The sequence below is a fragment of the Rissa tridactyla genome, chromosome 2 (genome assembly GCF_028500815.1).
Source record: "Rissa tridactyla isolate bRisTri1 chromosome 2, bRisTri1.patW.cur.20221130, whole genome shotgun sequence".
In the NCBI taxonomy this organism is placed as follows: Eukaryota; Metazoa; Chordata; class Aves; order Charadriiformes; family Laridae; genus Rissa; species Rissa tridactyla.
Window position 1 is genome coordinate 68,036,463 of NC_071467.1, and position 26,368 is coordinate 68,062,830.

A 26,368-nucleotide genomic window follows, 5' to 3' on the forward strand; every position below is an offset into this window, starting at 1 on the left:
TGCCTGGGTTTTCATACACAGGGAATAGGAGCACAATCCCATCAGTCCCGGTGTTACCAACCAACATGATTTTCCCCTTCCAGTAAAATCGTACCACTTCCTATAAATATAACAAAAATTGAACACGTTTTGAGTCTTTGTTTCAGCAGAGCTAGCAAGAAATACTGCTTCTAATTCATGTTGACCGATGTGTATATAATGACAACTGTTGTTCCAGGGCGTTTGTGTAAACTCTGACAATCCCATCATAAAGGTTCAGTCGAGACTACACGTACAAAGGTTTTAGCAGTTTATTTCTTAGAAGCAAGGCTCATATACGTTCTTCTGCTGAAGTGAAAATCCAGTAAGTTCTAGCCCATGTAGAAGACCCACAATGTTTAAATGGAAGGAGAACAGTGGAAGAGTAAAAGAAAAAAAAAATGGCAAAACAGTTACCTGATGAGTTCAAAGAAATACGATAAAGAATTATGCACCAGACTGCAATCTGTATTGCAATTATTTTTCTTCTTTTTTTTTTTTTAATAAAGGAATACAAAGACTAAGAAATAAACAGTTTTTTAAATGACAATTTTTTTTAATGATGATTTTTTTTTTTTATTCCAGAAAATCAGCAAGTTCAATCAGTACTTACAATGCCAAATTCTCATTTTGGACATAATGCCATCAGGTAATTTATTAAAGGTTAAAGACTCCTTGCATATTACTATTCCCCTTATGAGGTGCATTCGGCACAAGATATGGAAAACTGGGAAAACATTTTGCACAGTTCAGTTTTGTGAAGTACTTCTCCTGGCTTAATCTTTTGTGCCTCAACCGTGTCAAATATGCCCCGTACCTGGGGATACCCAAGGAACAGCGGACAAGGGGAAGAGAAGGAACATGGGAGAACACAGAATCATGCTGATCCAGTATAATGTCTAAAAATGGGCAGTAAACCTGGGAGGGGTTGTATTCACAGCTAGGCAATGAGGAAGGAATAAAATCCATTTGGAAGACAGATTTCATCATCTCTACCCTAGAATTTTATACAGCGTACTGTGGCACCGGGACAATACCTTCTTAGGACAATTTGTTCAGTCGATCTCTCTATATTTAAAAAACGTCCTTTCTTGTTTTGAACGGAGTGATGGTACAAAATGGAAGGAGGACTCTTGGGATTTCCCAGTTTGCACTGTCAGCATCCCATTATTTTAATCTAAGGTTATCAATAAGCTTGAGTTGCAAGTTTTGGTTTTATGGGTGCTTCACATGGTTAGTGGCAAAAGGGAAAGGAAACACGTGGCTCTAAGTATAACAGGAATACCTGGTTCTTGATTTGTACCATGTGGAAAACGTTCCTCTCTCTCTCCCTGTTTCAGAGAGAGCCCTAGGAGGCCAGAACCAGATGAAGTATGGATTTGCGACAGAAGTCCTCCAATTTTTCCATTTCTGTGAGGCATCCAGCCCCTTCTCTGCTGAGGAGAAGCCTGAAGTCCACAGTCCATTTCTCAGCAGGTAGCCCTGACCTCCTGCAAAAGGAAGTTTGAAGATGTTCATTGCTACTCAGACGCTTGATGGAGTCCTTCACCCTCCAAACCTGAAGCCAGACATTAATACAAGTTCAGTGGGTTGAGAAGAAGAAAAGGATCTCGAGGAGCAAAGTGATAAGTAGATGGACTAACAGTCCAACATAGCGGGAGCAAGCCAGTGACGTTGCTTCATTCAGTGTCTGCTTTTGAACTCAACATAAGTGTGTTTGCCTAGCAAATATTCAACCCAGGCGAGCAGGTTTGCTGGTGTACGAGAAAACAGTTCAGCTGCATGTAAGCAGAAGCCCAAAACATCAATACTTCCCTCTAAACAAATGCAGAGTGGGAAGACATATGGAAAATAATTTCTAATTACCAAGTTTCACTTGCATACCACCACCTGGTGATGAAATCTTGAAGTCTCAAAACTAAGAAAACTACATTGACCATGGGAGGTCAACGAGAATTTTGTCTACAATTGTAATAGTTGGGCTCTCATTAATTTAAACAGTCAAGAAGGCAAAGCAGAAATGGACAGAAAAACCGTGCTGTGTTGCCAGATCTCTCACAGTTCTCTCATGCAGCCACTCAGTTTTGATTTGTGGCTCTGCAAAGCGCATACCACTGCTGCTAGCAGGTGAACAGAGGAATTACTGAGTTCAGGAAAAGGAATGTGAGAAACCGTAAAATAAAGCTGTCTTCTCCCAAGTGCCGCATCTAGGGATCAGAGCCTAATCATTTCTCTCATCTCTTAAGGAAAACCACTGACCATAAGAAAAAAAAAAAAGAAGTTGTAAAGACAGTTCCCACTCTACTGAATCACAAAATATTTTATTAATTCTAACATCATTTTCAGCAGTCCAGCCCACAGAGACAAAACATCAAAGGTGCTCACAAAAACATTCTACCTACATGGGTTTAGAAGGACCTTGGAAGAACCTACATACACATCTCCTACAGGCAGGAACCCCTCCCCCCACACCCTAATCATATAAATAGGTCTGCCAAAATGGCATGAGCTTATGAGGATTCAAAGAAAAGGCTGTACATTATTTATAGAAAACATGAACAAAGGCAAATAGCAGAACACATCCAAAACTAATTGAAACAGATGCCAAGACTTCTGAGGGGAAAAAGGTTGAAATCTTCATGCTTCTACACATAAGCACACCTCCAGCTGATATAGAAAGAAACTTTCCTTATGAGCTGAAACCATTTTAATCAACATTGTAATGATGGTGGTCAACGACCAAATATATTGCTATACACGCTACTTGTCTGGCTGGGTAAGGCAGATCTCACACACCACAGCAGAAAACATCTTGTACCACTGCAGATCAAACCCCATGCTTTCAATAGGACTCCATGTGTTTACACAACCAACTTATCAGAAAAGGAGCTCCTAGACAAAATGCAAGTTATATCTGAAAGACAATTCTTTTTGTATTAATATCAGCTGCATAGCATATCAATTAGTTGCAAAACCATTTTTGTTCATATAATAATTTTTATATGAAATATTTAAACACAATTTAATGAAAGATATGATTTCTTAGATTAGGTTTTTTCTAGCGGTAATTTCGAAATTTGTCAAAAGAATTATTGCTAGGTCTGATCTTGAAAGTTTGATGCACGTTGAAAATCCACATAATGTTAAAGTCAGTCATGCAGTCTGTGACACAGCTGCATAGCTAGATCCATGTGAATCCAAATAGTTTTTCCCAGAGCATCACCTTTAAATATTGTTTCTTTAAGAAAAATGAGAAAATCCCCATTTTACTCCAAAACCAGACTTAAGCGTGATTAGAAATTTGGCAAGTGCCATGAGCATCTAAAATTGTCACAACGTTTTATGTATAGCATTGTCAAGCATGTGCAATCTGTATGCATCTAGATCGTTATTTGTGCAAAACCATGCAGACCTACTCTGCCTTCATGTGCAAATCCGCACCGTCTTCAGCGAGGGTTTTGTGGTAGTCACTTGGGGCAGAATGTGGCCTACGTTCACCTTCTTGGTATTTAAAAGACAAGAAGAATTATTAACTAGTATCCGTTAAAAGGCCCAACTGCAGAATGTTTTAGTAGAAAAATAAACATCTTAAGTCATTAGCAGGTAACATTAGTGCAATTATTTTGACTGCCTTACTTTCACACAGTAGATTAAAAAAAAAAAATATATATATATATAGTCACTTGTGAAAAGAACCTAAGACACTTCAGAAGCAGTTATGTAGCTGCCAAATAAAGAGAAGAGGAGCAGATTCTGTGGCATGATATAACCACACCACTTACTTTATGTAGCTCTCAATGCTTATCTCCTTTTAATGCTCCAGAAAACAAAATTCAAGGCTTGTAAACTAATTACAGTTCTTTCCATACAAAAATATATCACTTAGGTGATGATTTTCAAAAGGATGACTAACTGCTGACTAGAAAGAGAACATCTTCATATTCAGCTATATCCTAGATGACATCTGGATCAACTTCTTTCTTTGAAGAACCATTTTTGGTAGTCCGAGTTAGTACACGGTCGTAATAATGGTGCTGGGTTACCATTGTGAGCATTTGACTGGGCTTGTACGCACTTCTGGGTTTGTAGATGAAACAAGGTACCGTCCTACGAAAGACAGAAATAATTTTTGCTTTTCAGGTCTTAAAAGTTACAGGCATGTCACTGTATTTTAAAAGTCGTAGAAGACATTTATAACAAATAAATATCACGCATATCCTTCTCATGGGGCCATGCAGTGGCCTATCTTGCCTGCCTTGAGGAGCTCTGAAACTATATCAAAAGACCCTGCTTTTAAACTTAGATTAACATTGCTTTAGAGTGATTTGTGTCTTGACATCTAAGCTTGTAAAGGATGTGCTAACTTCATTCACTTCCATTGCCTTTTGTTACTGCACCAGAATACAGGCAGAGAAAACCAAAGCCAAGTACAGGCATTGCCCAAATACACCAACTTATTGCACATCTTGCAAGTAAAATGTAAGTGTTGTTAGCTAAGTGTAGATGCTGGATATATTCTCATGAAAAAAAAAAAAAGAAAGAAAAATCCCCTTTCTTCACAGGGTATATTTTTAGTGGAAAAGGAAAAAATATCTAAGCATGCCCCTAGCCTGCAGATGTGTGTGGAGTTTGCTTGCTTTGCTGGAGGGCAGCACAGCTGCCGCAGGGGTGTCGGATCTGCCAGGCCTCCACAGTCAGATACCTTAAAGAACACGTTTTGAGGCCTCGGGCCCTCCTATTATGGGAATCTCCAAGAACATTTCATCTCCAGTTCACGTTGCTCGCTCCAGTCCAGGAGCGCGGTCAACTAGGAGGGCGACCTGCCAAAAGGCAGCATAGCCAGCTGTGGAGAACCACCCTGCTCCGAGACCCTTCCTCTGGCCCAGGTGACATTCCCACACCTAACCATCTCCAAAGCCTCTGGTGGCTTCAAAAGAAAAATGCCAACGCCCTGTTTCTGAGCATAATCCTGACTCCTTTAGAAGTCTGCTCCTTCCATCGTCAGGAGTATCGCACTAATTACACTTCGAGCCGTAGCCCCTGAAGCCCAGCAGTGTGCGCTTGCCCACGGGCTTGCTGACAGACTTAGCTTCTGAATGACTTTCCTCTTTCCGTCGTGATAATTCAACTTTTTGAGCAGACTAATCAATATCCGCCTCACTCGTTTTTGAATCGGTGCCCGTAAGAACTTAGTTCTTGCCAGGCTGCTGGGAAGGCTGTTCAAATCTTTGATTATGCTACATCTATAAGGACAGCTTTTCCAGCGTCTGACACTGCTCCGCACAAAGCAAGAGAAATGTGGTACCGACACCTCACCCATCACCTGTCTTGAAAGGTGGGGACTGGTGATTTTGATTTAATGCAATAGAAGAGGAGGAATCGGAGCAGAGCAGTACGTTCAAATCCCACACAGGCACAAAGTTATTACAAGAAGGAAAGAAGACTTAAAATAAATCCTAAAGTTTCATATGCTAAAAGTTAATGGTTAGGAGTACAGTGGAAATAGATGTATTCCAAACCTGTGTTTTCTCAATTATTTCACGAAGTGACTGAGGGTCGTTCAATACGTGTCATCTTAGGGATTAATGCATATGACCTTGAAAAACTTTTTTAATAGTCAGCATTAAAAATGAAACGTCATTTATAAAGTCAACCTTTTAAGTAGCTTTTTTTTTTTTACTCAGTAATACCACTGTGAGCTTCAGTCTGGACTAGATTTAGTGAATGGACAGTATTTTTCATATTTTTCTTTAGGATTTATTCTGCCACCTATCACTGGTGGTAGTGTCTAAGCATGAAATTTGTCAACCGTGGAGCCTGTAGAGTTTAGATGCATTATGCAGGCACATTATGTAAATATACCATTTTGATATATTATGTGACCTTTTCCCTTAGCCAAATAATAACACTCCAGAACCTGACCAAGGCCATCATTTTTCATCCAATTTATTTTCTCTCAGGCACCCAGGAACTCCTTCAGAGATTAAAAACTACTAAATACGTTTCCTAAGATTATGTTATATTTATTAAATATACTCCATATTTCTCAGTATTTCTCCCCTTAGAGAGTAGGCGGTTGAAAAAAAGATTTGCTGAGTCCCCACAGCCAGTAAGATGTGTCCTGTGTAGGGGTAGGAGTAGAGCAGAAGGTATTTTTTGATGGTGCATCAAATTACACAACTGCACATTACGCTGCAGAAAAGCTCAGGGAGCAGTTCTGGTGCTCACGCGGAGGGTCACGAGAGATGGTCTGCAGAGGAGAAGCAGCTGCTCGAAAGCAGAGAAGAGCATAAAGTAATGGTGGTACGTGAAGTATCAGGGATATATGGTGGTGTAAATACTGGGAAATAAAAGAGGTCAATGAAAGGAGAGCAGAAGTAGGCCAGCCATGAGACTGGCTGGGGAAGGGGTACATGGAGGCATCTCAGTTCTCAGAAGACGACAACAGGGGCGAGATGTGAGAGAGAACTGAGCAGCCCGCAGAAGGCACTAGATGTGAACAGGGCAAAGAGACACCTCTGACAACCTTCCCAGCTGCTTTGAGGTTAAAAAAGGCACTTTCCTTCCTCTCATCTTCCTATTTTTTTGACTGGCATACTCTTCACCTGCACGCTGCTGCTACCCTGGTTCTACGTTCAGATATTAAAAGACAAGACAGCGTATTTCTCCCAGAGATCTATGCCAATGTCGTGGCCTGCATGATGTCTAGGCAGTAAGACAAAAAGAAAAAACCCCTCAACAATTGTCTTTCACCCACTTCCAAAACAACCAAACCCAAAACCAAGCAGGCACACTTACCTCTCTGAAAACAAACTTCTGGTTTTCAGGAATACTGTGGACATTTTCTTGACACAAGTACATTGTCAAGTAGTCGGTCCCTGAATCGACTGCTGCACAGATTTCTGGCTGTCGGGTGTTGTAACGTATCTCATTATGGGATGTGTACTCGAAAAACTACAAACCCAAGAGAAGAAACAAAGGACAAGAGTCATTTCATATGTAGACAAGAAAGTATTTATAAGGAGGATATACTAAGATACTATAATTAAGTTCACATATTAAAGTTGCTATTGTGGAGAGAAATCCTGCCAAGAATATTCAAGGAGCCTTAACTACTGTCGCTTGCTTACTATTTTACAGAAAAATCAATCTCACCACAGCACTGCTTTACTTTGGTAGCACTTGAAATGTATGAAATGCTGAATAAATGCCCCGGAAAACAGACACTCCAGCATTAAGGAACTTGCAAAATTTGCCTGCAGTATTCTACTTTCACATTCTAGATCACCCTCAAAGACAGGACGGAAACCAGCTCATAGCCTGACATTATGCCTTCTTAATTCAGTTGTCACAAAACAATGTTACTTTTAATTAAGGAGCTGCACACTGCATAGTTCAAACGCAGTTTGGTCAAGGTTCATTTCCAGTTACAAAGTACTCAGGATGCATGGGGATGAGCATTTTATTATATAACATTTTAAGGTATTATTTGGAGCAAATCAGCTACAGTTCTTTTAAACAAGAACAGAACCTTGTTAAAGACAATTTACTGGCTTTGCTTGTTGTACAATATTCTGCAGAGGTGTTCTGAACATGCTGTAAAACATCTTGGCTTTTGTAGCAATAATGGCGGAAGACTTCCTTAAAATTTTTATATTTATCATGGACACTTGCCAAATTTTGGACCTCATTAAAGAGCGGCAGAGATTGAGAGCTGTTTGTATTTAGCACGCTTGTAAATAATTTAGATTACTATAGTGCACGGATGTGTGTTGAGATCTGATTTAGATTATACTCAGTAGGGGAGTTTTATACACATCAGAAAATTGCTTGTTACCAATAGTATAGCTGCATTAGTGGAAAGCAATAAAAGGATGAGGGAGAGAAGGAATCCTCCTTTGTTTTGTTTCACCCCTAGAGAAAGAGACTGTAAGGCTTTGCGAAGGGGGCTGTAGCAATTCAGAAATGTTGTACATACTTGAACTTACCACAAAACCATCCTTAACAAGCACCAAGGCTAATTAACCTTGAAAGCGAAACTGGAAACGGAGTTTTAATGTAAACAGGACCATGTGATTAAAAAGCCTGCAGTCATCCATTTTCAGGTCTAAGAGCTCTGATCTAGACTACACTGATGGTAGTTGTTTCAGGAAACTCAGGTACTGTGTCCAGTTTTGGGCCCCTCACTACAAGAAAGACATTGAGGTGGTGGAGCGAGTCCAGAGAAGGGCAATGAAGCTGGTGAAGGGTCTGGAGAACAACTCTCATGAGGAGCAGCTGAGGGAGCTGGGGTTCCTTAGCCTGGAGAAAAGGAGGCTGAGGGGAGACCTTATCACTCTCTCCAACTACCTGAAAGGAGGTTGTAGCAAGGTGGGGGGCAGCATCTTCTCCCAAGTAACAGGAAACAGGACAATAGGAAACGGCCTCAAGTTGTGCCAGGGCAGGTTTAGATTGGATATTAGGAAAAATTTTTACACTGAAAGGGTTGTCAAGCATTGGAACAGGCTGCCCAGGGAAGTGGTTGAGTCATCATCCCTGGAGGTATTTAAAAGACAGGTAGACATAGTGCTTCGAGATATGGTTTAGTGATGGTTTTTGGCAGAGTTAGGCTGATGGTTGGACTAGATGATCTAAAAGGTCCCTTCCAACCTAGGCAATCCTATGATTCTATGAAATCTCCTCTGCCCCTCCTTTTACCATAATCAGGAATTTCTCTGCTGAGGTGGCTGTCGCAGCCGTACACAGCCCAATGCTGTCCACTGCCTCAGCTTGTAGACCTCCATGGCTTTGGGCAGTGATGCAAGTGACCACCCCAGAACCAACCTGTTCACCACCATTCATTTGTGATGCTTCAAAGGGAACTGAGTGTTTCAAGAAGGCAACTTGAAGTTTGAAGTCTACCTACTGATATAACACCCAGGAGACTCTGATTTTCCCCAAAACCTATTTCTAGGACCTGTTCCTATGACGTAGGTTGCACTACCTTTACGACATTTGCTTTATGCCAGAAATGTCTCATCAACAAAAGTCAAATGTGGTAATATTGGCCCAATTTTATTATTATTTCTTACCCCAATAGGCAGGGGCTCTTCCATGGTCTCCAGGCTTTAGTTCCCAGGTTCAATATCTGATTGGCACATGGAAAGCCACAGGGAGCTGGAAGGGAGCTCATTTTAAGCCTATGACTCATGGATAAAGAAGCAGCTTCACTCCTGCTCATTTGTGTCTGGATGGACACTTTTTTACAGCTGACACTTTTACAAGGCCACATTTAGAGCTTTGCTCATTAGTGGATTTATAAGATATAACAACTCTTTTTAGCAGTTTGTATTCAGTATCAGTGAAAGCCTGCAAGTTGCTAATTGTATTGGATGCACCAAGAGTAGGTGGAGCAGCTACTGGGTCAGAGCAGTTCTTACTACTGACATCTTTCCTGAATGGCCTCTCAAGGACTCGCACCAGATTTTGGAGGAGAAGAGCAAGTAAAGTGGTTAATTTCTGAATAACATTAAGGATTTGGGTTTTATTGCTAAGTATTAGCAATCAAGCATTCCTGCCTCCTTGCCCAATGAACATTATACCGTTCTTTACCCTACACTGCTTCAAATAGAAGAAGTACTTCAGGCTTTGGGCTTTTTCAAGCTCCGGTAATACACAAGATAAATCTCTTCCTCCTCAAAAGGAGAAAGGGTTTTTAGTGCTCTTTCCTTGCCCCATGGGTTCTGTGGGCAGAAAGGAAGCATTTTCAAGCTGATCCATGGCCCAATAACTAGTAGCCTTACTGCATTTCTTTCCTTCAGAGCCAGTAGATTCCCTTAAGTGCTACTGGAAAACTTGATGAGGCCTTTTATCCAGTGCCTACCCCTTCTGGGCGATCTACAGCATATGCCCCAGCTACATCAATGCTCTGTGGTACCAGGGATGGAGGCAGATTTTGGATACCTCTCCAGACCCTGAAACACACTCCCATCCCTCTCTGTACCTGGGTACCACTCTTCTGCATACAAGAAGAAGTTTGCACTCGATGGGAAGAACCAGCAAAGACGTTAACAGGTCTGATACTCCTTTTGCAGAAAACCCAAGGGCTTTGCTGAGCTCTTTGTTTGCCTCTCCCTATTTGCCTCAACTCTATCAGCTGCAAATGGGAATTCTGGGAAGGTACTGTCAGACAAAGCAGGTTGCTCAGTGGTTTCCCATCCTCTTACCACATCAGGTCGGCTTCCTGCCATTGCGCATTGGTGCTCTCTGTACTGCTTCCCGACCATACCAAGAAGGGCAACGGGCTTTAATGGTGTTGAATTTCAAAGCCTTTCATTCTCATCTATCAGGGCAGACACATCCACAAACATCAGCAGCCTGAGGTGCAAGCACCGAGTAGGCAGAGTTTTGCGTATTTTCTGCCTCTCTTCTATACACGCTCATCTCCTATCACCACAGTCGTATCCTCATCTTCTTGCCATAATGAACATGCTAATTTTAAACAACCCACAGTTAGTTTTCTTACTGCTTACACAAAAGCAGAAAAGGGAACCCTCTCACTTAGGCTGTGGATTCAAGGAAAAATAGCAACAAATTACCAGAGATCTCAGTTTTCTGAGAGTGGTTTTACTTACTGAGACATAAAATGGGAGCAGGTGCTGGACTTTATAAATAATCGAGAGCACAGAGCTCTCTCCTCTCGGCACAGTGCACACAGATATTCAGAGGTCACTTTAAGTGGAGAATTGCTTCCAGTGAAAAGAGCTTTTGCAGTTGTCCCCTACATAAACAGCCACCTGCCACTAGCATATCATGCCAGAGGATGGGTGTACTGGAGTGTAAGACACATATGGCTGACCAAGTTAACCTTCATTAATGTTAAATCCTATCAAGAGGTTTTTGGAGAATAACTTTACTGAGCTGTACTCTGGAGAATAAACTTCATTCCTTTATACCATGAGACACTGTGAATGTGCAGCAGGGAGTGTTATTTGAGGAAGAAACTGATGAATGGTGGAACAAACTCTCCAACTGGAGGAAGGGACGAGAAGGGAGAAGACTAGAGGATTAAAAATGGGAGCTAGCCAGGAAAGAAGAAAGGTGCGTGAAAAGGAGCAAAACGTGATCTAGTGTGGGTAGTAACTGGTGGGGGGAGTAAGCGAGGGGAAAGACAGAGCAAGGGTGTTAGACTGGGAGCCAGCCAGCATGGAAAAGAAAGTGTTAAATAGCATGGAGTGGAGAAACTGGAGCTGTCTGTGACATGTGGTGCAGGGTAGGGGACTGGAGTGAAGCTTTCTAATGAGGGTCTGCTGCTAAAGCTGTGTATTGGTAATGAGTGGAGCAATGAGAGCAGACCGGAGGAAAGCAGGCAGAAGAGTTTGGGATTAGGATGGCAGATTCCCTTCCAAGGACAAAACAGAAGTTAAAGGCTGTCTGTTGTCACAGATGTCACACATCCGTGAAACTCTGTGAAGTGCCTTGCTCTCCTTAGCATCAATACAGCTAGAGGATGACCAACCTTGTCACCATCAGTTCCATCAGCTAACAGCGGTGGATGTATGCGTGGAAGATTTGACTGTTTCCATCCTGCCACTGTCGCCTGCCAACTGAGCTACGGAATTCACACCACCAGGAGCAGCCCGTTACTTTTTAAGAATGACTGTCAAAAGGGCAGTGGGATGGGAAGGAAATGGAGAGACATATCCTGCTGGTAGGTTTCACAGCTATTTGTGAGCCAGGAAAAGGAGGTGCAAGTTCAGCAATCCTGACTTCCATTTCCCATCTCACTTGTACTTCTTCTACCTCTTGTCTTATTTTAGCCTCTCTCTGTGCCCCCACACACAGCTCTTCCTGCTGTCCACTCTTTCTCTTGCCATTACTACCTGTCACCCCTACTCATGCCCCTGTCTGACAACTGGTAACTCTGCTCCCACGTTCAGTCCCCTGCCCCTTTCCACTAAAGGGCTCTCCAGTGATTCTGCTTGTTTCACGCTCCATCCATCCCTGTACCTCCTAATTACTCCTTCGACTATCACACACGCCCTGCTCCCTCGCCTGTTGCCCTACCTCTGTCCCAAACTTCTGCCCTCTGTCACCTTGGCCCCCTCTCCTAGTGTCCCATCAGCCTTGTGCCCATTTCTCTAACACTGTTTCGCCTTCCCTCCTCAGGCTCTGCAATTCTCTCGTGTCATCTCATATTTTCTTTTACCGGTTTATATCGCAGTCAGGGAGTTTGTCCAATGGATGCCAGCAGAGGGAGCACTAATTGCACAGCTCCGCGAGCATCGCTGCTCTCAGCCTGGTGCCTGCTGTCGAGGGAATGCAGATACATCGCACCATCAGCAGAGACGCAAGAGCACTGATATCCAGTGATTTGGTACCTTTGCAGTAAATTCAGTTAATCTTTTAGTGCTAGCTAAACAAAAGATAACTTTAAAAATGTCATCTCATAAGAACTATTTCCCTGTGAATTATATTTCTCTTTTGCTTTCACCTTTTACCCTACGTCTGGCCTCGAGACATCAAAATTAAAGCATCCAGTGCAAGAATCAAATTTAGATGTAAGATCACCTCACTGTGGCAACATGTTCTCTAAGTCCTACTGCAATGTTTTGTACTGTACTTCTTACATTACAGCCATAGCGTTAGTCAAAATGAAAATGAAACACGAACCTTACCTGATTTTGTCCCATGCCATGACATGGGTACAGTATGACCCTTTGTCCGGTTATCTTATGTTCATTTGTAGGGTTATAATCAAAACAGAAGTTTGCCATTCCTCTACTCTTCAGCTAATCAAAACAAAAGAATATTTTAGAGCATTAATCTAAAGTAAGGAAGATATGCTGTAGTCATTTTATACCCATCCTGCTGGGATGTGAGGTTTATACCCCAGAGCTGGTTTAAACTAATTGGAATAGATCAAACAGATCCAACGGCAACATCTCTCTCAGAATAATGTGAAATAAAACTGTTGGGACCATCCTGACTTTGGGCGTTGAAGCAGCCAGACACAACGGCTTCCCCTAGGAATGACACTGTGTTCCAGTGTATTTGCAAATGAAGCAACTAGTAGGAACTATAAAAAGCTGTGTTGAAACCCAACAAGCCAGCAACTCATGCAAAACAAAAGAGTCTGCCATGTCTTTAGCTTCCCTCCCCTCCCCCCCACAGGATCTACTTGTTCAATTTTCTTAGGAAAAGAAGACTACATACTTTTCTCAGTTTGTCAAATGGGAGATGTTAGAAGGATTTGTTCTCAAAAGGACTCCAATACCCTCTTGAGGTTGAACAAGCAGGCAGATTTTAAGACCAGAAATCACGAAAGGGGGCAAGGTATGTCTTTGGAAAGAGACAGTAGTGTGATATTAAACATTCATTACGAGTGTTGCTGATCTCCGACACAACAGGTACATAACTTCTAGATTAAATTTTAAAATATTACACTACCTGATTTTAAAAACATCAGGCAAATTAACAAGGATTTGCATTTAAGTATTCAGGAGGCAAAAAAACCCTGAAAATAAGTTAAACAATGCCATAACAATTACTGACTCTTAGTATTAGCCACTTAACCAAATTTGAAATTACACAGAGCAAAAAAGGTTCCGTAAACATAGGTTCAAGCTGAATGCCCCTGTTACTGGGTGTAATTATATCACAGACAAAAAGAATAAGCAGAGTAAATCTCGGAAGAGTTGTTCCAGCAAGGTGTAATTTCCGCGCTCTTCCCTCGTCGTGATAATTGTATCCTCAGTTCTCAAACGCGGAGAATGAACGGACACAAAGGGATTGCAGAAGGCTAAAACCAACCAAACAAGACAAACCCCGCAGGACCCAAACCCACCACAGAGCAAACTGCACAAGTTGGAAAATTAAATATTTGTGTTCTAAGTGTATTTTGCTTTCCCAGCTTCTACTTTTTATTGCTACCCGACATCTTCTTTCCACTGCTTTGTGCCCACTCCCGCTGAAAGACAGCCAAGCTCTCGGCACGCCTGGGCTGACAGCCCAAAGGCAACACCCGTACACTGGGGGGCTGGGGAGGACCACCGAGCCACCACAGCTTGGGGCCCCTTGCAGGGCTACTGGGGCTGTGAGGCTCTCCTGTCGGAGCCAAACCTATAAACGCAGGACATAAGCCCTACCCTTATAGGCTTTGCCTCTTAATTCCTCTCTGAACATGTCTGCACTATGCATTTGGTGTCATTTTTCAGTACAGGACAAACTAATGTCCGAATTCGGTGTATGATAAAAATTCATCCTTAGTTTTAGCATCCAAGTTTACCAGAAGCAAAAGAAATCCCCTGGGCACCCTTTCTACAGAAAGGTTCGATGGGAACACACTAAATCACTGCAGCCCTCCCTGAGCTGTCAAAAGAAGATATTTTGTTTACCTTCATAACACTAGGCAAGAATTACCCTTAAAAAAAACCCAGGAAAGTGTCTTTTTACAGATTATTTTTAATACCATGGAACTAACTAAACCAAACAATAAATACGCTTCTCATGTTTTCACATTCTACATCAAGAAATGTCAACTTGAAGTCATAACCACTTAAAAAGGGTAATTGTATCTCTAAAAATATAAATCAGTTTTAGTTGTTGTCAGCGACTGTCCTCAGGATCAGAGGGTCTCTCATTAGTATGTTTAACAACGTATGCCTTTGCCTGACTGTCTCCTGACTCCACGAGAAGATAAAGGTAGCAAAGTACTTATCGGTGGTGCCCTTCCAGGCAACCCAACGCCTTCGCTACCTCTCCAAGCCTGTGCCCTTCGCTGTCAGCCCCCGGCACGTGCTGCAGCGCATGCTCCCTTTTGTGGCCTGGAATTTCAAATAACCTATTTTAAAACACCGTGCACCACCAGAACTACTGTAACTCTCCCACACACGTTACGCAATGCCCAAATGCACTCAACAAGACGAAAGCTGTGTAAAAGATTATTAACTTAAGCCTCATTTCAGATGGTTTAAAACTGAGCCTGTTCTCCCAGGATGCTAGCACCTATGTTCTCTCATTTTCCTCTTTCATGCATAAATGCATCTGATACATGCACACGTATTCTTAAACATACACGGTCCGTATTTCAGCCTGGTTCTTTAGTTTGTTTTATCAGACATTGGTAGATGTTCTTTTATACCCACATTTCATCGTGAAGCCTAATAGATGTTCGAGACCTAATCTGTGGGAATAGTGCATGCTAAACTGCTAAACAGCCTGATCTGAAATAACAAAGATTTGAAAGTAATCAGATTTGAAAATCTGATCGTAGTACCATTTATGGGGGGGGGTAAAAAAGGATATAAAAAAAAAAATCATCCCTCTGTTCCAAGGCAGAAAAAAGTACGAATTTGTGAAAGTAATATTTTTCTCTTGTTAAATGAGAATACACAGTTTAAGTTCCTTTACGTGCAACAGCTCTATCAAAACAGCAATCATCCATTGATTTCTGAAGCTATCTTTGTTCCCATATCCACCATAAACAAGTCATGCAAAAAGAACAAAATTTTCTCCGTGACTTACCTTAATTCTTTTGCAGAATGCTGCATTAGAGAAACAGAAGCAAGAAAAATGTTGATCACCTTGCCATTAAAATACATAGTTCAGTTATAAAAAGTTCTGCCCATGCAAGATTACTGACTGCGTCTCTACAATGTTTGCCTCTCATTCAAGTGTTGCAGGTGTACTCTACCGTGCCTTTTAATTACTACTCTGTTTAGAGGCTGGGACAGGTAATAAGCAGCAACTACTGAGATATTTCACCTCAGACCTTCATCCCTTACTTCTTGTAGAAATTTAAATCTGTTGTTTCTTAACATCCGGACATTTGCCTGTAACAACGCAATGCAGATGGCATTATGTAAATAATTCTTTGATTTTTTTTTTTTTTAAGATAAAATCCATTTCATATAACTGTAAGCACAGCATCAACAACAGATTTTTGACATTAAAACTTCATTACATTAGTTGATAAATATGGCCAGTGGAGCACAGCCAACCTTTCTCCTCATCCACAAAATAGATCAGAATCCTCTTTATTCCGCCACAGCGGCGTTGGTGCTGATGCATTAGTGGTATGGGCAGATGATACTGTGGGACACAGCAAGATATGAATTTGTAGCAAGCCAACAGCTTCATCGTACTGACCAGGCATAAGCTTTTACCTCAAAGGTAACCTGAGCAGTCACAGGGAACAATTTTACTGACTGTATACTATTTCATACAAGCCTTTTTTTTTGGGGGGGGAAAAAAAGAGAGAAGTGAATATTCTCAGATTTCTGTTAACTTATTAAGTGCAATGCTGAAATGGGTACGCAATGTTGATGACTAAGATCCTTTGAAGGAATGGATGATGGGATACTGCTGTTGGAATTGAGTTGCTCACCCCAGCAAGTCCATCTCTCTCTGGGAGCCTCAAGAACATACAAGCACATGTCTCAAGTGACGGTGTGTTCACTCGAGATTAATATCAAACACTTGAATTCCTCCAACTTTCTTCTAAAAAGTCTGTCTCAAGCTTTCAGAGGCTGTACAGCCGACGGAGCAGTACATATTTGCCTGCAATGGGCATCAGATCTCCAGGTCTGGTCAGCTATAACCTTGGGTACCAATTCAATCTCAAGTGGCAGCTCTACAAATCGTATTATAATGCAGTTTTATAGGTATACCCTAGAAAAGGCTGTTTTGGAGCCTGCTACCTGTGAAAACTTGTAACACCAGACATGCAATAGTCTTTTTGATTACAAAACTTAAGCCACACAGCGAAGCTCTCTTCTGCTGTAATCCTGTCCCTATATGTCATGTACTACTTAGATAATTTACAAAATGCTCTCTTTCATGTGACAGTAAAACAAAATTCTTCATAGTTTTAAAGGCTTAAAATATTTCTTCCTGAATTTTTTTTTTTAGGTTACATCTGGTCTAAAAAAGAAAATTATGACTAAGCATTTGGAAATTCATTGAAGACAAGATGGTCTTGGGGGAAAATGTGGAAGGAAGGCCCTAATGCAAAAAATTCTAGTTTTGATCTCCCAACTGATTCAGTCACAGACGCCTTTAAAAATAGGTGGTGAAAATAGCCATCAGCTAGATAGTCACAACAGACATCTGTCAGCTTAGTTGCTTCACATTCAGCTGGAATAAAGATCAGCTAGAAACAGTTTGAGAAGTACAAAGAAAAACTTCTTGTAGCAGAACATAATACAGTCTTACTTCCAAGTGATCAAACTTAGAGAAAAGGAGATAAAATGCTGATTTTTGTGCCAACGCTGTCTTTTAAAAGCAATCTGGATGCCAAGTTCAAAGCCAAGTTCACCAACTGACCATGATCTTTATCCTCAGATGTGTCCCCTGAATTCCAGCTATACTTAGTATACCTTAGAGGGGAGAGGAACCCTGACTATTCCCTTGCTTTGCAGCCGTGCATTTCCACAGCCACCAGTAACATGAAGAGACCACAGCACTGCCCAGTTCCCCTATCTTCACCTAGCTGCACAACACGGCAATGTCACAGTGCTAATATTAAACACACAAGATGGCTCAAACTCTTTCCCAGCCGTGGCCACACTATCCCTCCCCAGGGCAGCTGAGATTTGTAAACAGACCTAGTCTGGACTATGTAGGTGGACAGCCCCACAGACCTGGGGTTCATGTCTTTTTAAGATTTCACACCAGCCGAAGCACAAGTACAACACACACTTTGCTGGTAAGCGCACACTCAAGGATGGCCAAAGCAGATACTATGTCAGAAAGACATCAGTGCACTACACAAGGACCTAAAAGGGATCATCAGTCTTGCCAGAAACACTGACATCTTATTATTTTAGCCCACTAAGTGCCTACCAGCTTCATTCACACACACACAAAAAAATATTAAAAGTGACAGTCAAAATGTTTAGTTCCCGTCCCACACAAAGTTTCAAAGCTGTGTGGAGCCCGAGGACGAGAAATACGCTGTTTGTACAGCTGCCCAAGGCTCTGCATGGCTCAAAAATGGCACCTGCTCCAGCCAAGCAAGGAAACAGAATCATACAACCACAGAATGGTTTGGGCTGGAAGGAACCTTTAAGGACCACTGAGTCCAACCCCCCTGCCATGGGCAGGGACATCTTCCATTAGATCAGGTTGCTCAAAGTCCCATCCAACCTGACCTTGAGCACCTGTTCCAGTGCCTCGTCATCCTCATTGTAAAAAATTTCTTCCTTATACCTTTATATAGATATAAGATAGACCGTGTCTATGCACTTACCCTGTCCCTGAGAAAAAATTTGATGCATGCTCATTCAGAGCTCTAGGAGCTTCTCATTCACCTTGCTTTAATATGCCACTGCACAGAACGGTACTGGGACCTCATATGGGAAGTCACATTAACCTCTCCAAATTTTCTTTGCTCTTTCATTAAAATAGCGAATAGGGACTTATGACGTGCACCCACAAAGATGCTGTGCAAAAAATGGAATAGCCCTTGAAGTTGTGGCAATTTATTTTTTTAAGCTGTCCGTGCAGTTATCTTTATATCTAATGCTGCTATCTTGTCAAAAATCTCATCTCATAATGGCCTCTGTAGCCTTAAGGTTTGAAATTTTATATTTTGAACTTCACTCCACTGTTCCAGTACTGGAACTTTTATGGAAAAATCTGACTTAAGTTAAAAACAAAACAAAACAAACAAAACCATTTTATGAACGAGAACACTTGTAATATTGATAGCACCGCTTCTCAAAGTATGATTTTGTTTAGGGTACTGAGTGAAGTCAGCATTGTGGCATTCCAGGTTTACTTATGCTACATGATTTTGGTATAAAGTGTACTAATTTTACTAGTAAGGAGTAGGGCCTCATTTGTAGGCTTCAGGCAGTTTATAAGAATGCAAACATAGTTCAGCAAAAATATTCAAAATTCTGTATGTTTAAATAAATTTTTAGGCAGCCAACCTTTTAGACAACGAAGCTTAGTACAGACAGTAAAAATTTATCTATGTATCAGGGACAAAAAAATCAGCACAAGTTGTCTAATTGTCAGTGCATGGCACCGAGTGCTGCTCAATAATTCTTGCATTTATTTCAATAACATATGGCTGACCTACGGGTAATCTTAGAAAGATTTTGCAACTTCAGTGCAAAGATTTTCAAGGGAGGGAGAAATGCCCATATCCCTTTGCAATCTCTTTGAACAATTAAATAATTAAATAACCTCACACTAAGCCGAGCTGTTAACAAAGCTGACACTTTTAAACGCAGTATTTTTGTGAACCAGAAAAGCACTACACGGCTAAAGCAGGAGTAAAGAATACGATCAATGATTCATTAAAGTTAGCAGGTGGGACTCAATATCCACAAATCAGTTGGTGTCATTTTGCACTGTCACTTTCTTAAGAGTGTAACTACTTTAATCACATTTTAAATTCTTCCTGAAAAAAAAAATTGGTATATTCTTATTATGCTCACAACTAGATGACAGCATTTAAGAATTTTTTTTTTTTTTTAGAGAAACATATAGAGCACACCTAAATCACACTGTGGATACCTCAAGAGGCTCTGAAAAAGAATTATTACTTCTAGGTATTGTCAACACCTTTCCTGAGGATGACACGTGCAGTTAAATTGTGAAAGAAACTGCATAAACCCCTTCCCCTCCCCAGGGGGCTGAGGCGCTATCACTGCCACCAGCCTAGGCTTTCTTTTGGAGGGTGAAGGATGGAGGTGGAGGGGAGGATAAGGTTACTGAAATGCTCCTGGAAGGTAAGTCTTATAACATCTTGCCTCTTCAACTCTTTCTGACCTTGTCAGTTCACGATCCAGCACAAAACAACAAAAAACGAAGCGATGTTGTACTGGGGACTGTTCAAGGTACTGGATAATGGGTGGGTATCACCTTTCATGCCAGCGATCACACAGAGATACCAACTCAAGGCAGACGGAGGAGGGCGGCTTCTCCCTCAAAGGCTCCGAAGGGCTTTGCTGCCAAGTGACACGCTCCCTGTGGGAGCTCTGACAACTCCCTGTGGGAAATGCAGCTCCCTGTGGGAAACGGCAACATTTCCACATCAGGATCTTTTTCATCCAACAGGTAACAAAGGTCTCGGGGAAGACGGAGGGGGGGCTCGGTTCCTGTCTTGTTTTGTACCCTCACAGCCATCAGGTTTTTTCCTCCACTGAAGGAGACCCAGCGAAGGCTGAGCAACTGGAGCGCAGATGGCAGCAAGGCAAGACTGTTGCGATACGATACGGGCCGGACGCGATGGAGCAGTGCGGGAACGCGGCTCAGCTACAGCCGCAGAGTGACCGAGTTACCAGCAAAAGTACTTCTAAGTCAACGTGGCACTGGTAATCAGGAAGGCGTTTTATACATCTTTGCCTGGCAGAAAGGTACGGTCTTGTCTTTCTAATAAGACACGCAGCAGTTATCTGCTGATTTTTCTGAGGGTATTTCGCTGCATCATCTCTGCCTTCATCCCTTCCAAATGAGATTACAGTAATGTGATATACACATGGAGCTACAGTTTATATTTTTATAAAGTAAACTGCAAATAGCACAGAAAGTTGTCAACTCTTAAAAAAGAAGAAGAGGATTCTGACATTGAACAAATGAATAATTGTTAATGAACCTCTGCCGGTCTAAAGTGACCTCCAGATTAAAAATTAGCCTGTTGGTTTTGACATAAAGAATCCCGTGTGATCTGGGAGCGCGCAGCACCAGCACTCTCTCCCATCATCAGAGTGTCATAGTTTGCATTAGATAAAATGTGCAAATACATGTTTCAAAGCACACTCTATTTTCAAGCTGAAAACTAAGAACTAACACACTTTGGTGCTCTCTTTGTTTTGCTATGCAGTGTTTCAAGAAATAAAAAAAAAAAGTCATCCTTTGCTGCCTTTAACACTCTCAAGATGTCACCACTTGGAAGGTGTAATTCATGGCGCCAGTACCTGTTCTCCTCCCCTCTCACAGAACTCCTTCATAAACGGCAGCATCCCCTGTAATAAAGATTCTGACAGAAACCACATTTTAAAGCCTACCAATTCTAACTGAATTCTACCAAAATCCCAAACTGATTTTGGCATAAAGATACCTTCATACTGAGTTAGCAGGAGAGCTCAGAGAACCACGAGGAGGCCCCATCTCAGCAGCCACGTACCATTCCAAAGAAGTCCGGTCTGTCCTCGGGTACATGAAGCTCTGGGTACACGTTCTCTAAGAACCATTTGAAGTCCTTGCATTTCAGCTTCTCTCGAAGGAGTCTCCTTTCTGTCACATCTCCATATGGTTCCTGAAAGGAAAAAAAAAAATACCAAAGAAACAAAATGATTAAAAAAACCACCCAACCAGAACAGATGCTCTCTTTTAAATTATCTGTATATGTTATTAGGAACCGTATGCTAAAGTGATGAGTAGGACTTTTAGCCAGGAAAAATCCCCATGTTTGGGTGCTGGATTTGATTTCATTATTGTTATATTTGTTAAATGTTGACAAAAAAGAATTGGAACAGTGCACGTAAAACTTTAAAATATTCTAGAAAACAGTTCGCCTGAGAAAACTCCCTAAATCTGCAAGTAAGGGAGTCCTTGAATACAGATTGCTGGGAACTGAGAAGGTGTATTGGAAAATAAAACTTCCTTTAGCTAGGTAATTGAAAAGCCTCAAAAGCAGTGAATGAATCTTGAGAATTTTAAATTATCCCACCATCCATTTGCGAGTTACCTGTACAGACAGTTTTACACTTAACTGATGAAATTGGTATAATCTGCTAATGTTTCCTTTGAACTTCATAGTTTTGCGGGGTGGGGAGTATGAAATCTTAAACCTCCAGAGACAAGCTTTCATGGCGGACTTTTCCCTGTCTACAGATTGGAGCAGAGTTCACATCTTTTCATGTTTGTCTTCAAAAATCTGTCTTTGTATTGGCTAGGGACTTCAGACAGCCAGGCATGAGCTACCGTTTGTAGCCCCGAGATTTTTACAGGTCACCTGATGCACTCCTTCATCAAACCGCAAATACGCTTGCATTTCTCAAAGATGTGGAAATATCACTGAAAACAAAAAGCAGATGCAAAATAGAGGCAGAGATGCCTGCTTGAATAAACAAACAGCATGACATATTAGCTCCGAGGTCTGAACATTAATCTTGAAGCAAAACTTTACGGAAGCAAACTCTGCAGCCATAGCATCAATCATTTTTCCATTATGCTATGGAACTGAATATTTGGGTTAGATGAAGTAAAAGGGTCTGAACTCAACCGCAGCGACAAGAGGTGCAGAGAGTATTACAGAAACCAGAGTGCATTGGCAGCAGCTTCGATATGTGCAAAAAAACCAAACCTCTCGAGTCTCACCTTACATCCACTGTTTCACAATAAGCCAACAGGCACAGCTTCCGATGCTAACACACAAACATCCTTTAAAGTTGAAGTTCTGTCATCACAGACATCAGCTGCCCAGAACTTTACAAGAAAAACTGTCAGCATTTATTGCTGTTTTCTCTTTGCGTACGAAAAGCAGAACCAGCCTGGCATTGCCTGTGAGCTCCCATCTTCGGATACACAAAACCCATATTTCTCTCGAAGTCGGACTCTAATAATAAAACCTAAGTGGCTTTTATGATGTTAAAGTAAAACAATTATTACAAATGTGTAGACTATAATAATCTAATTACCCAGTTTAATCCAAAGGAACACGAGATGGAAACTAACCAAATTCAGCTTCCCCAGTGTCCTCCCGCATATCTTTTAAAAGCGTTAATGGTTTCAAGAGCGCTTTTTCTCCCAGCATGTCTACTGGGGTAGGCCACTCAAATGTGCGGGGAGGTCCCTGTCACCCTGCCTGGTCCCTAAGCTCTGGTCTGGTGTAGCCGGAGGTAGGTGCCCAGGAACCCACCTCAGGGCAGATCCCTCCATGCACAAAACCAGAAAGCCCCCACTCAGAAAACTTTCCATGCAAAGATTAAGCACCTCCAGAAACAAGCAACAGCAGAGAGCGATTTCTTCTCGGCCTGAATTTTGGACTTTGTGCCAGACGTTCATGTAAGTCATTTCTAGACATTGGGAGGATATTTCAGTGTTATTGTCTTCCAGTCTACAGGCCCCTCACGATAAATATATCCAAGCTATGAATTTGCACACCGCTTTGCTGTTCTGACCTACTCAACTTTCACAGTATTTATCTCCTGAAAAGTCTTGCAAACAAATGATCTTGTATTTTCTTCCTCACAGAAAATACAATTATTAACATTTTTTTTAAAAAAACAAACACCCAGAACTGATACTTCAAACCTTTTATTAGGAACATTTTCACCTGAGTTCCCAGAACTGATTTTAATTAATTTAATCTTTGCAATATTGATTTTGTTTTGTTGTTTTTTTGGTTTGTGGGTTTTTTGGTTTTTTTTTTTTTTAGTCAGATATTGTGTAGCAGTAAATCAGACAGAAAAATCCATTTTGTCTTACATCAGTCCAACATTTTACAATTATCACAAGACAGGTAATTTTGCTAAATATTATTACCATGTTGTTCACTTAAAGATCTACTGTCCATTGAACCTTGTTGATTAACATTCACTAATTGTGTGTTTCTTCTGTAATTCTTTATTGATAGAATCCTGTATCAGCTGTTTCACAGAAGCATAAATTTCAGACTGAAGAGCTCCTCCTTAGTTGGGTCCCCTTGCTTAACTTCATTCTTTCATTTATTCATTCATTCATTTAATATTGACACAAATGTGGCCTTCTTTAGTCTTACAGAATTTCTGATTTTTTCCAAGGAATTAAAAATTAACTGTATATACACTTATTCTATGTTTGGGAAAAAGTTTCAGAAGAAGTAAGAAACATAAAAAGCACTTAATGTTAAATATTAGCGAAATTAATAGTTATTTCATTGAAAACAAAGTCTATTGAAATTCCCAGAACAATGGACTTGAACTTACCAGGCGAGCGTGGGGGTTTCGGTGATAATAAAGTTCTTTATATTCATCCATCCACACTTCAGCTGCACGCACGCTATTTGCCAAAGCTTTGGACCGTGAGTATGGAGCTTGTTTGGGGAAAACGTGACCAACATGTGAGCATGGGTGGATCTCAAGACTTCCTCCACACTGCCATATCTGAACAAAGAATTGACATTGCGCATCATTAATTGGAATCTTTGCCAGCAGGAAACAGTAAGTCTTTGCAAGCATAATACCTTCTCAAGAACATCACAGCATACTATAAGCAACACATACAATAATTGTGTGTCTCATTTGATGAGATTAAATGACATCCTTGTGAACTGAGAGCAAATCATTGGGAGCAACAATGAGATAACCCCATCTCTGGTTTTACGTGGTGTGCAATTATCCCTTTCTTAGCTTTACTTTCTCTGAAGGCATGATAAGAAATGGTCCACAATATTTCTGCAGGTCCCACTATGGCCAACAATTGAAGTTATATATGCATTATTAACAAAACAGCCATGTTTCTAGTCCAAATTAGCCATATGAATAGCCTACTCAAAGAAAGCGATGACTGATTTCTTACCAGAAACTTACTCTTGCATTCTACAGGAAAGTTGACTTGACAAACCATATAAGCTCATCACACTACTGGAGAAGAGTAAATTGCGTTTCCATTTCTATATTCACCATTTCAGAAGAGAGGTATGGGTGCCCAGTCATAAATTATAGCTAACTTTTTTCATTGGAAAGCTGGGAAAAGAACCCAAGACCCAACGCATGAAAAGAAAAAGCAAAGTAATTCTGACCCATGGTGGTCCAGCCAAGATTAGTGAAACAGCCTCTCCTCTCTAAAACAATATTCCTACTGTCAAGGAAAGTACTGAACCTGAATGTGGAATTGGCAGAACTCACTCTGCCTCCATCCTCGTGCCTCTGTCTCTCCAAGTCTGGAAATACATGACCCTGGAGACCAAGCCCATAAATGACTGCCAAGCAGGGACACTAGTCTCAGAACTCTGTGGAAGTTTTTGCCATTATTCTCAGCTCCCCTGAAAACCGTGGTCTTTTGGCAGCCTCACCCACACAGCCCCTGACCTCAAGTTTGATGTAATGAAAGGAAAGCATGGCTAGATACTATCCATTTAACACTAGGTACACTGTGGCAAACAACCCATTTCTGACAGATGCCTGAAACAAGGTTTCCGAAATTGGCACATGGGAGAAAAGGCAGCACACCTTGCTGCACTTAACGGACTTGAGGTTGTCACCAAAGGCTCCGCTAGACCTTCTGTGGAAGTTTTTTTTGAGAACTGGCACTCCAGTGAGCTAATTTTCCTTGTGTGTTCAACTGTGCGTACTTGGCAGCTCACCTTTCCTTTGTAGATGGAGGACAAGGGAAATTAGCTGAGACATGTTTAAGGGGTAGAGAGGTTTGTTCCCTGACAACCTTCTTGTATAGCACATACATTTTAATTACACGTCACTCAAATTAACACAGCAGGAGTGAAAGCTATGAGGCAGCAAATCATACCAATTACAACAGATCAGCGATGGGACTTTTCCCATCTCTCTCCCTGGGACTTCTAGGGATCTAGAAAGTCACTACTGATGTAGGCTTTCAGCATACACAAGATGGACGTTGTCTTCAGACTAATTTTAAGTTACTGATGATTTCTCTCAAATATCTTAATTTAGAAATCAGTGAGTGTTGTCTCTATTGATTTGGTTTTGGATAATGACATCAGATCTTCACATGTGGTGCAATACTGGGCTTAATAACGAAGTTGTAAGCACTCTAACACATGTGTTCACTTTAGAAAACAAACGGTTCCCTTAAAGGTATAGACAATTTGTTATTCTACTATAGGGACCACCGGATAATCTTCACTTCCTGGATTTAAAATTTTAATTTCTTGGTTTTCATGAGAGGTTTCTTTCTTCTTTTTTGTCGCTTTTTGGGGAAGCAGTATATTTGTCATGTGAACAAAAAGATGATTAAATGAATTATACAAGAAAGCTAGAATTCTGTACCGATCTTTTAAACAATTTGCATATTTTCACATCGAAGTTACACTATTGCCATTTTGAAAGCTGCTAAGACACCAGCTATCCACTTTCACTTTAAGATCTCCCCTTTTGAGATTTGTTTCAAAACAATAGCCTTCTTACGTTATTTCTATATCCCAGATTACTTTTCTAAAGTTGAAATTTATCACACAAGATTTGTTTGTCAGCAAATATTAAGCGACATTAAATTTCTTAAAAGTCTAACAATGTCCATATTTGTTATATTCCATACAAGCATTTTTTAATTGATCATTGTTTTGATCAGTCTGTTTTTAAACAAGATATGAGGAACAGACCACAAAGATTACTGAAGTAAAAATGTACAGTTAAGAGGAAGCACATTCTGCTACTCTTTTGTCATAAAGTCAGAT

The 26,368-nt window shown here is 41.0% G+C and overlaps 1 protein-coding gene across 2 annotated transcripts in view; it reads right to left on the reverse strand.

Annotated features, from left to right (window-relative positions):
* Nucleotides 1–1,916: 1,916 nt before the first annotated feature.
* GALNT12 (polypeptide N-acetylgalactosaminyltransferase 12) overlaps nt 1,917–26,368 on the reverse strand; it is a 49,786-nt gene continuing 25,334 nt past the window's right edge. Inside the window, exons 6-10 of one of the 2 annotated variants that reach the window (XM_054193146.1) lie at nt 23,922–24,098; nt 21,137–21,268; nt 12,675–12,788; nt 6,817–6,972; nt 1,917–4,125 (exon numbers count right to left, since the gene is read on the reverse strand). In XM_054193146.1, coding sequence (XP_054049121.1) covers nt 3,988–4,125; nt 6,817–6,972; nt 12,675–12,788; nt 21,137–21,268; nt 23,922–24,098 — 717 coding nt within the window. In that variant the 3' untranslated portion in view covers nt 1,917–3,987. The remainder of the gene's footprint in view (nt 4,126–6,816; nt 6,973–12,674; nt 12,789–21,136; nt 21,269–23,921; nt 24,099–26,368) is intronic. The other variant, XM_054193145.1, reaches the window with a different exon arrangement.